This window comes from Odocoileus virginianus, chromosome 7 (genome assembly GCF_023699985.2).
Source record: "Odocoileus virginianus isolate 20LAN1187 ecotype Illinois chromosome 7, Ovbor_1.2, whole genome shotgun sequence".
NCBI lineage: Eukaryota > Metazoa > Chordata > Mammalia > Artiodactyla > Cervidae > Odocoileus > Odocoileus virginianus.
Window position 1 is genome coordinate 58,158,026 of NC_069680.1, and position 13,524 is coordinate 58,171,549.

The 13,524-nt window shown below is 42.8% G+C and overlaps 1 protein-coding gene across 2 annotated transcripts in view; it reads left to right on the forward strand.

Moving 5' to 3' along the window:
* The first annotated feature begins 10,978 nt into the window (after positions 1 to 10,978).
* SIRT1 (sirtuin 1) overlaps positions 10,979 to 13,524 on the forward strand; it is a 28,893-nt gene continuing 26,347 nt past the window's right edge. For both annotated transcript variants that reach the window (XM_070470730.1, XM_020869855.2), the window contains exons 1-2: positions 10,979 to 11,448; positions 12,758 to 12,874. In XM_070470730.1, the coding sequence (XP_070326831.1) occupies positions 11,061 to 11,448; positions 12,758 to 12,874 (505 nt within the window). In that variant the 5' untranslated portion in view covers positions 10,979 to 11,060. The remainder of the gene's footprint in view (positions 11,449 to 12,757; positions 12,875 to 13,524) is intronic.

A 13,524-nucleotide genomic window follows, 5' to 3' on the forward strand; every position in this document is an offset into this window, starting at 1 on the left:
CCCTTTGTATTGGGAGTGTGGAGTCTTAACCACTGGATTACCAGAGAAATCTCTCCTTCATAGCCTTTTAAAGTTTACCTGTAATAGGTTTTCAGTTGGTAGATGATGATTCAGTTTCCCACATGTTGCTTTGACACAATTCTGTGATTCAGTATATATCAGATACATATATGTAGTGTTCCAAATGGACCACTGAGGGATTTTTTTTTGACTCATTAGCATATTCCAAATGGTACTGGAGCTACTGAGATGGATTTTAAAGTAACTATTGACAGCTATATATTCATTGTCATTTTGTTACTTGTTTTCTGGCTGTTTTTATAGTTCTCTGTTCTTTTCTTATTCTCTCGGTTTCATTTCTTCTGGTTTGATGATTTTGTTTAGTAGTATGCTTGTTCCTTTCATTCTAGTTTTTGTGTATCTATTGTAGGCCTTTTTTTTTTTTTTTTAACGACACCATGTGGCTTTTGGCTTAGTTAGGTCCCCAACCAGGGATTGAACACGGGCCCTTGAGAGTGAAAGCATGGAGTCCTTTCCAGAGAACCACCAGGAAATTTCCTCTATTGTCAGATTTTCCTTTGTGGTTACCATGAGGTTCATCTATATTATCCTGTAACCATATATCTACTTATTTTAAACTGGGAGTCACTTAATTTCACACACTTAATTTTACACACTGTAAAAGATCTATATTTTTTTACTCCCCTCCTCTGTGTTTTGTTTTTGATGTCATATTTTACATCTTCATGTCTGTCCCTTAACTATTATAGTTACAGTTGATTTAAAAAAAATTTTTTTTGTTTTAATATTGGTACTAGCTTAAGTGGTTGATCCTCACCCTTTACTATATATTTGCCTTTACTATTGGGAGTCTTCCTTTCCAATAGATTATTAATCCTTGTAGCCTTTTCTTTTCCACTTTTAAACATTTCTTTTTGAGTTCCTTTAGTATTGGTGAACTCTTTTAGTTTTTGCTTTTCAGAGAAGTTCTTTATCTCTCCTTCAGTTGTAACTTATACTCTTGCATGGTAGAGTTGTAGCTTTTTCCCTTTCAGCACTTTAAAATAAAATCATGCCAGTCATTTCTGGCCTGCAAAGTTTTTTGCAGAGGAATCAGCTGATAATCTAATGGGTTATACATGATTCTTTGTTCTTTTCTTTCTGTGTTTACAATTCTTTCTTTCTCTTTAACTTTTGCCATTTTAAATTATGATATGCCTTGGTATGGGTCTGTTTGGGTTCATCTTGTTTGAGAGCCCCTCTGCCTCCTGTATCTGGATACCTGTTTCCTTCTTTAAGTTCTGGAAGTTTTCAACTATAATTTCATCAAATACATCATCTGTAATGTGAATATTGATATGTTCAATGTTGTGTGTGTGTGTGTTTGTTTTTTTTTTTTGACCACACAGCACATGGCACATGGGATCTTTTTTCCCAGACCAGGGATCGAACCCATGTCCCTGCATTGGAAGTGAAGGGTCTTAATCAATGGACCACCATGGAAGTCCCTGTTTGATGTTGTTCTGGAGGTCCCACTAACTGGTCTCATTTTAAAAATTCATTTTTCATGTTGCTGTTCCGATTGGGTGAGTTCCTTCATAAGTGGGCTTCCAGATCACTAGTGCATTCTTCTATATCACCTACTTTGCTCTTAATTCCTTTTGATTTCATTTATTGTGTTCTTCAGTTGTGATTGGTTCTTTTTTATATTTTCTAGTTCCTTGTCAAAATTCTCAGTGTGTTCATCCACTCTTCCCTATTGAGTTAGCTCTATTATTGCTAATGCTTTGAACTCCCTCTTCGGTAAATTACTTTTCTCTATTTCATTAGTTGTTTTTTCAGGGGTTTTCTCTCATTTTTCATTTGAAAGAAATTCCCCTGCCTCCTCATTTCTCTTAACTTTCTCTGCACCTGTGACATTAAGTGAAACAGTTACTTATCCTGGTCTTGAAAGAGTGTCCGTGTGTGAGAGCACACCTCCACAATGTGGTTATGCCCAGTAGCTTTGTTGGGAGAGTATATCTGACATGAACACGAGTCATGTCTTCCTCCACGGTGTCCTAGCAGCTATCATCTTAGTGGTAGGTAGGACTAGAGATGGAGGGGCCAGAGCAAGGGCAAGGTGTTTTTGGGGGTTCCTCCTCTGCTCAGTGGCCAGCACCAGCCTCCTGGGGGGTGGGAGTAAGGCTCAAGTTGCTGGAGTAAGAGCCTGGAGGCTTGGATACATGTTTGTTTTTTCCCCTCTAAATGTGTGCTCTCCCCACTCCCAACACTGATACTCTTAGCCCAGAAGGAAGCAGTGCTAGAGCAAGAGGGACCGAGCAGGTGCTTGGCTTGGGTTGGAACCAAGCGAGGGTGGTCCCGGCACCAGTCGGAGTTCTAGACCATTCCCGAACTGCTGCCACCACAAGTGCCAGCGATGTCTGCCCTCACCTGGCTCAGGTTCCTCGTAGGCCTGAGCCGGCTGTCCCCTACAAGTGCATGCTCTTCTTCTCTGCGGCAGTCTTGGTCCTGGAGTGGAGCTGTATTGTGGAGCCAATGGGGGTGGAGCTGGCACTCGACTCAGCCTAGGTCAAGTGCTAGCAGTTGCGGGAAACAGGCCAGAGCCCCAGGCAGTTTCAATCTGTTTGCACTGTCTTATTTCGGGAGTAAACAAGTGAGTGCACACTCTTCGTGAGCGGAGTCGAGGTTTCTTACAGCACTGTTGTAGTCCCACTTGTTTTTTAACCAGCTAAGGAGACTCAATCCACCCAATGTCATACCCCAGGGTAGGGTGCCCAGTATTTGGTTCAAACTTCTTACTCCCCAGGGAGGAACTCTGAGTAGATATAATTCCCCTCCTCTTCTGTGTCCACTCCAAGGGTGCAGGTCCCAACCCAATTGCTTTTTCTCCCACTCATCCAATTCTGCATGGATCTTTCTTACAGCTTTGGTTTTACAGGGGTCTTTCTACTGCCTCCAGTTTGCTTTTAGTGAGAATCGCTCCATATACAGATATATTTTTTATGTATTCGTGGAGGGAGGTAAACTCCAGGTCCTCCTACTCTCATGTTTGTCTCCTCCTACTTCACATTTCAGCGAACTAAAATGGACTGGAATGGTGTGAATTTAACTCAAATGAACATTATATCTACTACTGTGGGCAGGAATCCCGTAGAAGAAATGGAGTAGCCATCATAGTCAACAAAAGAGTCCAAAATGCAGTACTTTGATGCAATCTCAAAAAGGACAGAATGATCTTTGTTTGTTTCCAAGGCAAACCATTCAATATCATGATAATCCAAGTCTACGCCCCGACCAGTAACACTGAAGAAGCTGAAGTTGAACGGTTCTATGAAGACCTACAAGACCATTTAGAACCAACACCCCAAAAAGATGTCCTTTTCATTATAGGGGACTGGAATGCAAAACTAGGAAAGTCAAGAAACACCTGGACTAACAGGCAAATCTGGCCTTGGAGTACAGAACGAAGCAGAGCAAAGGCTCACAGAGTTTTGCCAAGAGAACGCTCTGGTCATAGCAAACACCCTCTTCCAACAATACAAGAGAAGACTCTATACATGGACATCACCAGATGGCCAACAATGAAATCAGATTGATCATATTCTTTGCAGCCAAAGATAGAGAAGTTCTATACAGTCAGCAAAAGCAAGACCAGGAGCTGACTGTGGCTCAGATCATGAACTCCTTATTGCCAAATTCAGACTTAAATTGAAGAAAGTAGGGAAAACCACTAGACCATTCATGTATGACCTAAAACAAATCCCTTATGATTATACAGTGGAAGTGAGAAATAGATTTAAGGGACTAGATCTTATAGACAGAGTGCTTGATGAACCATGGATGAAGGTTTGTGACATTGTACAGGAGACAGGGAGCAAGACCATCCCCAAGAAAAAGAAATGCAAAAGAGTAAAATGGCTGTCTGAGGAGGCCTTACAAATAGCTGTGAAAAGAAGAGAAGTGAAAAGCAAAGGAGAAAAGAGAAGATATACCCATTTGAATGCAGAGTTCCAAAGAATGGCAAGGAGAGACAAGAAAGCCTTTCTCAGCGATCAGTGCAAAGAAATAGAAGAAAATAATAGAATGGGAAAGACTGGAGATCTCTTCAAGAAAATTAGAGATACCAAGGGAACATTTCATGCAAAGATGGGCTCAATAAAGGACAGAAATGGTATGGACCTAACAGAAGCAGAAGATATTAAGAAGAGGTGGCAAGAATATACAGAAGAACTGTACAAAAAAGATCTTCACGACCCATATAATCACGATGGTGTGATTACTCACCTAGAGCCAGACATCCTGGAGTGTGAAGTCAAGTGGGCCTTAGGAAACATCAGTATGAACAAAGTTAGTGGAGGTGATGGAATCCCAGTTGAGCTATTTCAAATCCTAAAAGATGATGCTGTGAAAGTGCTGCACTCAATATGCCAACAAATCTAGAAAACTCAGCAGTGGCCACAGGACTGGAAAAGGTCAGTTTTCATTCCAATCCCAAAGAAAGGCAATGCCAAAGAATGCTCAAACTACTGCACAGGTGCAATCATCTCACACGCTAGCAAAGTAATGCTCAAAATTCTCCAAGCCAGACTTCAGCAATACGTGAACCGTAAACTTCCAGATGTTCAAGCTGGATTTAGAAAAGGCAGAGGAACCAGAGATTAAATTGCCAACATCTGCTGGATCATCAAAAAAGCAAGAGAGTTCCAGAAAAACATCTACGTCTGCTTTATTGACTATACCAAAGCCTTTGACTGTGTGGATTACAATAAACTGTGGGAAATGCTTAAAGAGATGGGAATATCAGACCACCTGACCTGCCTCTTGAGAAATCTGTATGCAGGTCAGGAAGCAACAGAACTGGACGTAGAACAGACTGGTTCCAAACAGGAAAAGGAGTACGTCAAGGCTGTATATTGTCACCCTGCTTATTTAACTTATATGCAGAGTACATCATGAGAAACTCAGCTGGATGAAGCACAAGCTGGAATCAAGATTGCTGAGGGAAATATCAATTACCTCAGATATGCAGATGATACCACCCTTATGGCAGAAAGTGAAGAAGAACTAGAGAGCCTCTTAAAGGAAGTGAAAAAGTTGTCTTAAAGCTCAACATTCAGAAAACTAAGATCATGGCATCCAGTCCCATCACTTCATGGCAAATAGGTGGGGAAACAGTGACTGACTTTATTTGGGGGGCTCCAAAATCACTGCAGATGGTAACTGAAGCCATGAAATTAAAAGACGCTTACTCCTTGGAAGGAAAGTTATAACCAACCTAGACAGCATATTAAAAAGCAGAGACATTACGTTGCCAACAAAGGTCCGTCTAGTCAAGGCTATGGTTTTTCCAGTGGTCATGTATGGATGTGAGAGTTGGACTATAAAGAAAGCTGAGCGCCGAAGAATTGATGCTTCTGAACTATGGTGTTGGAGACTCTTGAGAGTTCCTTGGATTGCAAGGAGATCCAACCAGCCCATCGTAAAGGAGATTAGTCCTGGGTGTTCACTGGAAGGACTGATGTTGAAGCTGAAACTCCAATACTTTGGCCACCTGATGCGAAGAGCTGACTCATTTGAAAAGACTCTGATGTTGGGAAAAACTGAGGGCAGGAGGAGAATGCGATGACAGAATGAGATGGTTGGATGGCATCACCAACTCAACGGACATGAGTTTGGATAAACTCCTGGAGTTGGTGATGGCCAGGGAGGCCTGGCGTGCTGAAGTCCATGGGGTTGCAAAGAGTCGGACATGACAGAGTGACTGAACTGAACTCTACATTTCAATGCTGACCATTGCCTTTTTGCCCTCAATTCCATTCTGTCACCCCAAATGATACAGCTTCTCAGGCTTCCTTGTGTGTAGGCACATGACAAAAGGCCAGAACTGTGCACTAAGTGACATTCTGGCTGGATAATTCTTTGTTGTGAGGGATTGTCCTCTGCCGTGTAGGCTGTTGAACAGTATCACGGGCGTCTAGCTGTTGAATGTCATTAGTACATTCTCCCTCAGAGTTGTGACAACCGAAAATGTCTCCAGTTGTCAAATATCCCCTGGAGGAAAGGGGGTCAAAATCATTTCAGAACCTTTATACTAAATCATCATATTGTTGTTGGAAGCCAGGCTACATTACCAAACTGTTTATTTGATTTGGTTTGGAAGTCCAACACAGCTTCCCAAGTGGTGTTTGATAAGGTGCAGAATGCTAAATTCTTTAGAGAAGTATAATACTTAGGCTATAACTCAATCAAAAGACAAAAGAAGATGCTGTGAAAGAATAACATCTGCTAAACTTGTGGTTATAGGTAGGAAATTTTAAAAAGTCATGTAAGACAAGAAAGTCAGCCAACTGTAAGTCAGGCCTTACAGAATAGGATGGGCTTTTTGTGGCCACCAGAACCCAGAGTCTAGCCCTCAGGCTGTAGTTTCAAAAAGTGGTTACTCTTTTGCTATTATATTTTTTTAAAATGTTCATTCTAATACATAATATTTTGGCAAGAAATATTTACCGAGGTGTCCTCAACCCTGCCAATAATTTCCACCCCCAATTCATCAAGGATGTTAAAATGTTGGCATTGTGATATGTACATTTCCATACTTTTTCCAAACCTCCACAGTGATACTTGTATACAGCTTTCTATAGTGGTGTTCTATTTGTTGTTGTTATTTGCTAAGTCACATCCAACTCTTTTGCAACCACGTGGACTGTAGCCTGCCAGGATCCTCCATCTGTGGGATTTTCAGGCAAGAATACTAGAGTGAGTTGCCATTTCCTTGTCCATGGAAACTTCCTGACCCAAGGATCAAACCGATGTCTCCTGCTTGGCAGGCAAATTCTTCATCATTAAGCCATCAGGGAAGCCCAGGTATTATATAGAGGTTTTTAAATAATAAAAGGTATACTTATTAAGTAATAAAAGTGGATCATAATATGCACATTTTTGTGCAACTTACTTTTGTTATTCCCAGTGTATCAGATAAACATTTCTCAAGAACCACCATTACAGATCTTTTTAAGGATTGCATAATATGCTACAGTATGTATACATCATAATTTAATCAACAGGTTTTCTATTGAAGACATCTGGATGTGTTTCTGGACTTTTTTCCCAACAACATGAATGCCATAATAAGTATTCTTGTATTCATAGACTTAGATATTCACACCAAAAACAAATAAATAAATAAAAGCTAAGGATTACTAGGACGAGAAAACAAGTTAAAAATCTTCAAAATCTTCTTAGTAATTAGTGTCTGAAGTCTATGACAGCCTTAGTATGATATATTTTGTTTTCCTCTCCTGTTCTAAACACAGAAATCCTAACACACTTGTAGTCTCCTGAGTGACAGGAGCATCTTTTCTTATTTCTAAGAAGGCCCTTCCACCACTTCTGAGTTTATGCTAATGAGGTAGCATAAAGTAGGTCTTAGGGTGGGACCCCCAAGACAGCTTTGAGATGGGGCTGGTCACCAGAAGGACCAAGTAACTAGAGAGTGGGAACTCTTCAGCTCTACTCCTGACCTCGAGTGAGGGGCAGGGTGTGCTGGAGACTTTAAGTTCTATAAAAACTCTTGAACAAGAAGCTTCAGATGGCTTCCAAGTTGGTGAACACAGTGAAGCGCAGGGAGGTTGGTGCACCCCAATTCCACATGGACTTTTGCTCAGCATCTTTGTGGACTTTGCCCTGTGTATCTCTTTATCTGGCTGTTCATATGTCTCCTTTGTAAGGATACAAAAGTTAATGCTTTCTTTGTAGATATAAGTAATGTGTCTTATTGGGTTCTGTGAGCCACCGGAGGAAATTATTGAACTTTAGGAGAGTTTCATGGGAACTCCAAATTCAAAGCCTGTTGGTCAGAAATCTATAACATCTTGGACTTGTGACTGGCATCTGAACTGGGGACAGTCCTGTGAGACTGAGACCTTCACCAGCTCCCAGTATTTAATGTCAAAAATGATTTGAATTGCTGAATATCCAGTTATTGTTTGAAGAATCAGAGATTTGGTTGTTGGTGTTGGGAAACACCACATAGGCCAGTACACCATGCTCATCCTCTTGAACAAGATATCAGAAATCTCATATGTTTTACTAACATTCTCATGTGAACTATGCTGGCCCCAAACTGATTTAGATTGCCTTTTTTTTTTTTTAAGGCACCTTTGTCACCTATCACCATTTTTTTCCCTTTTATTTTTAAAAAAATATTATTTGACTGCACCAGGTCTTAGCTGCACATGTGGAATCTGGTTCCCAGACCAGGGATCAAACCTGGGCCCCCTACATTGGGAGCTTGGAGTCTTAGCCACTGGGCAGGGAAGTCCCTGCCCAACACCTTTCATTCAACAATTCTTTTCCCATGTGGCAGGTTTCCTTTAGATTCTTCATTTAGTCTGTTGTTCAATAAATATATGTGCTAGCTCTCCACTAGATAGCTGATGATACAGAGGTGAGCCAGATAAACAAATTCCCTGCTGTAGTTGGGGGAGACAGTCAATAAAACACATAGAGAAAAATAAGTTAACAAATAAAATAGGGGAATGTGCTCTCTAATGTACTGAATAAGGAGTAGAGAGGATTTGTTCTAGGAAAGGAGGCGCAGGCAAAAAGTATGACAAATACGTGGCAGGCATGTGTGTACTTATTTCAAGTGATTCCAGTGTTATTTTATACATATCTATAAGCTAATGCATGCATCTGGTCTCACTTCCACACACCTTTTTTTTTTTAAACAAACAGCACTATCCTGCACACACTGTTTTACATCTTGCCCAATGCAGCTTGGAGATCATTCCATATGAGAATGTAAAGAGCTTTCCTCATTCTAAAAAAAGAAGCTTTGTAATATGAAAAGCACTATTTAGAGAATTATAATGCCAAAAATACTAATAAGAAGGTCAACGCTAGATTCATAGGAAATCTGAAAAACTGAACGTGAATTTCCAGCTTTAGGAACAGAGAATGAGCTGAATTTCATGCAAGTAATTTTCAACTACTGGTAAGGCCAGAAGAGGTGAGTTTGTTTTGTTTTGTAATACAACTTCTGTCTCTTGCTTATCCTACTGGCCATGTCTGTGCCATCTGATCTTTCAGTACACAAGTAATCACAGTGATCACACAGTATTTCATGACCACCATCAAGTGTCTTTGAGGTACAACATATACAAATGAATGAAGTAATAAGATGTTTATAAGCTTACAAATGTCTTGTTTTAAAAATCTGGAAGTTCTGTTTCTATTTTGATAGAATATTGACTTCAACATTTTATATATTATATCCTACCAACATAGTTGAGAAGCAATTTGAAATATTTTATGAGATAAGACAGATAAAGTGGAGACAGAATAGGATCAAGTATGAAAGCCAGGAAGGATGAGGTGTCTACCTAATTAAGCACTAAAAGGAGTGTAGGAGGGAAGAAAAGACCACAGGATTTGTTCACACACTGATTACAGGGCATCACTCTGAAGGAACACTTCAGTGATTTCAAGCCTTTTAGCATGAAAGAGATCATCACTTTCAGAAATGAAACCACCAGCTGTAGAGACTGTCAGTTTAACTCGAGGTACAAAGACTTTTGGGTTTAGATGGGACCTTCCAGTTACATTTTCAAAATTAGAACTGTTTGTTTTTAAAGGATGAAACACCTTAAGTTGCTTTCTTAAGTTCAAACAGTAATTGTCACTGTATAGACAGGACCCACTTAAAGCTTACGGACTGATAAACTATAAACTCACTACCCCTTAAGGGGGTAGAAGTGCTATGTTTCAGAGACAGATGCCTACGAAGTCCTTAGTTAAGGCTAGATGTGGAGTGAGAGTCCTAAAATTTCAGGAAAAGTGAACAGTAGAGGGACTTCAAGTAGGAAAGGAATTAATATTTTTAGCTACTATGTACACTCTTCACTTTACATCTGGCTATCTTTAATTCTCATCACAACCCTACAAAGTAGTTATTAACCATTTTACAGATGAAGATCTTGGGTTCAGAAAAGCTAAACTTCTCATGCTAAAAGGATCTCAAATTCTTACCCAAATCTACATGTTTGTAGCGGCCAAGTCATGCTCAGCCCAGTTATCTTCATACCACTCCACTTGACCCCATATACTCATTTTATGAAACCTATAGGAGGGAAATCACACATTTGGGGCCAAGCTGGGACCACAAAGCAGGTAGGCTGATCATCCCTCGGCCTCAAAGGTCTTTGCAGGGCGCACACATGCCTTTAAGGGACAACCTACACCACCCTACAAGGGATGGAGAGAGAAAGAAAGAGCAATAGTCTAAAGACAAAAGCAAAGAGAAAAGGAGCCAAAGAGAAGCTGTGCGGATGGGGTGTGGAGGATGACAAGTGAACCGTGCTGTCGCCTCTATTTCTCCAGCTGGTGAAGAATCCACCTGCAGTGCGGGAGACCTAGGTTCGATCCCTGGGTTGGGAAGATCACCTGGAGAAGGGAAAGGCTACTCATGCCAGTATTCTAGCCTAGAGAATGCCATGGACCTTATAGTCCATGGGGGTCACAGACAGGCGGACACGACTGAGCGAATTTCACTTCAGTAGTCCGTTAACAAACTGACCGATCACACATTTCGGGAAGTTTAGCCTTGGCCAGCTTCATTCCTTAACTCCTTTCAGGAACTTAGTATTAATCCTTAGCATAAGTCCAGAAAAGACAAAGACAGTCGAGCAAAGTGTGCTCTTCAGGCAGAAGTGGAAACTGGCGCTGCGAACCAAAACTTGAACCACCCCGCGGGCACTGATTTGAAGACTCTGAAAGACAAGTTTGGCTGCGAGACGCGCCTGCCTCCAAGGGGTGGGGCCGCAGCACCCAGGGCGGGGTTTCCTCCAGGCCCACGCCGCCTCCGCCGGCCACGTGACCCGCGGTGTTGTGGTCCGGCCCGCGTGGGTGGCGGGAGCTGCGGGAGGGCGGGGGCGAGGAGGGGCGCGTCACGTGACGGGGTTTAAATCTCCCGCAGCCCGAGCGGCGGGGGCGCCAGTGCCGCGAGTCGAGCGGGAGCAGAAGAGGCGAGGGAGGAGGGCCAGAGAGGCGGTTGAAAGATGGCGGACGAGGCGGCCCTCGCCCTTCAGCCCGGCGGCTCCCCCTCGGCAGTGGCGGCTGAGAGGGAGGCCCCGTCGCCGCCTGCTGGGGAGCCGCTCCGCAAGAGGCCGCGAAGAGACGGCTCCGGCGTCGGGCGGGGCCCGGGCGAGCCCGCTGGGACGGCCCCCGAGCGGGAACTGCCGGCGGCGGCCGGCGGCTGCCCGGCGGCGGCAGCGGCGCTGTGGCGGGAGGCCCAGGTGGCGGCGGCGGCGGCGGCCGGAGAAGGAGACAATGGGCCGGGCTTACAGGGCCTATCCCGGGAGGCGCCACCGGCCGACGACTTCTACGACGACGACGACGACGAGGGCGAGGAGGAGGAAGAGGCGGCGGCGGCTATTGGGTACCGAGGTGCGCCGGGCGCGGGCGGCTGGGACTGCGCATCCCCCCTCCTCCTCCCGGGGCCCCTCCTGGCGTCGGGTGGTGGAGTCTCGGGCGGCTTGGGGGTTCGGGCCTGACTCTGCGGCGTCCCCCTGCCGACCTGGGCCTTCTTCAGCCGCGCGCCTGCGGGGCTGAGGGCCGGGCTGCCGGAGCGGCCCGCGGACTCGCTCCCTTCCCTGCTCTCTACCTCCCCCCTTCCTCCCCGCGGCCCGCCCCAGCGGCCTCGCGTTTTGCGCAGCCGCGGGGCGGGCTACCCTCGCAGTCGGTTTTAAAATAAGTTTCTCTCCCCTCCTACCCCTTTAGCGTATTGCTTTTGTTAAATGTCCTTCGCTTCTCCGCCCCTCCCCGTCCCGCACACTTCAACCTGCAACTTTTTGACTGTACCTTGCGCCAGCCTTTTGCGGTTGCCGTGGCAAACTGACACCTGCGAAATTTCTTGGGGTTTTTTGCAGGGACTTTATTTTTAAACTTGTTTTAAAGAGTTGTTTATAAAGACATTACCCTTCTGTGGTGCAATTAATAGTGGGCGTAGGAGAGTAATAGTGTTTTAGACTACTTTGCCGTGAATAGTGTTTTTCCTCTAACCGTGTTCTTACAGTGGTTTTTACATGAACTGTCTTCGTGTGTGTATATGTCACCCTGAAACACGAATTGACATTTTTCTGACATGCTAAAGTAGGTGTGATAGTTGTGTGTCTTGTCATTCTTCAGTGTTTTCAGTTTTTATCTAGACAGATGTGCCTCTCTATTATTTGTACCAATAAATCCAATCAGTGGACCCTTTGACCATATGTAAAGATAACATGTGCCTTAGGGACTGGATTAGAAAAACGACACTGTTTTCAAGAAACATAGTTTAATAAGGGAAACAAATAATGCAAAGGTACCTTTGTAGATTTAACGTTATATAAGAGAAGTGCAAGTTGCCATAGCTTTGTTTGCATGACTCTTTGGGTAAATTTTTATTTGGTAAGTTTTATGAACCATTATTTGTGATCGATAAATTCAAGTAAGGTTGCTACTTTTTGTGTTTTGATTAAGAATTAATTTATTTCTAGATTTTGATGAAACTTAAGCTTCTGAGCAGAATCCCCAGAGGATATACTGTTCCTGTGAACGGTGTGAGTTGATCCAGTAGACATTTTTTAGCGGGGCAGTATGAGTAAATGTTAAGTGCTTTATTCACTGGAAATTGCTGCATAACAATAATTATAGAGCTTCATAATTTTAGATGCAGATTGTTTCCGCAACCTTGAGTTACCTTTGGTTTCTTTTGCAGATAACCTTCTGTTTGGTGATGAAATCATCACCAACGGTTTTCATTCGTGTGAAAGTGACGAAGATGATAGAGCCTCGCATGCGAGTTCTAGTGACTGGACTCCAAGACCTCGGATAGGTATGGTTTCACAGTTTAAGAACTGTCTTTTCTTTGGTATTTTCTTTTTATGTCAACGAAAAATATATTTCTTTCTTCCCTTATTGTCTTGTGATGAGGTTCTTAGGTGTTTACTGAGATTTAATGTCAGCTTGGTTTTAGGGAAAGTCTAGTACTTTGTTCTCTACTGTTTTTATTAAACAGCATGGGCCCATGGAAGCTGGCCTGTGTTATTTCTCAAAAACCAGGTCCTTTCCACTTGTACCCTCCATGTGGAATGGTCATCCTCCAAAGTATCTTGCTTGCTTCTTCATATCCTTCTATAATTTTTCTTCTTAACTCTTACCACTTGACAATTTCTGTATGTAACTTTTATTGCTGTATTAGAATATAAAGTCCCTGGGGGCCAGCGATTTCTGACTGGTTTGTATACTATTTAGTCAGTGCCTGGAAAAGTTTTCCCTCAGTAAATATTAAGTATTTTGATGAAATGGAAAAGTATTTTGAAGTAGAGAACACTATGAGGTTTTTATATCAAAGTAGTGACATGACTGTCTCAAAATATTCTTTTCCTTGACATGCTCTTTTTCCAGAAATGCCTTGACTATTTAAAGATAGTGGTGATTAGTTTCTCTTCAGTGTTTATATTGACTGTATTTTTGGTTTTCTTA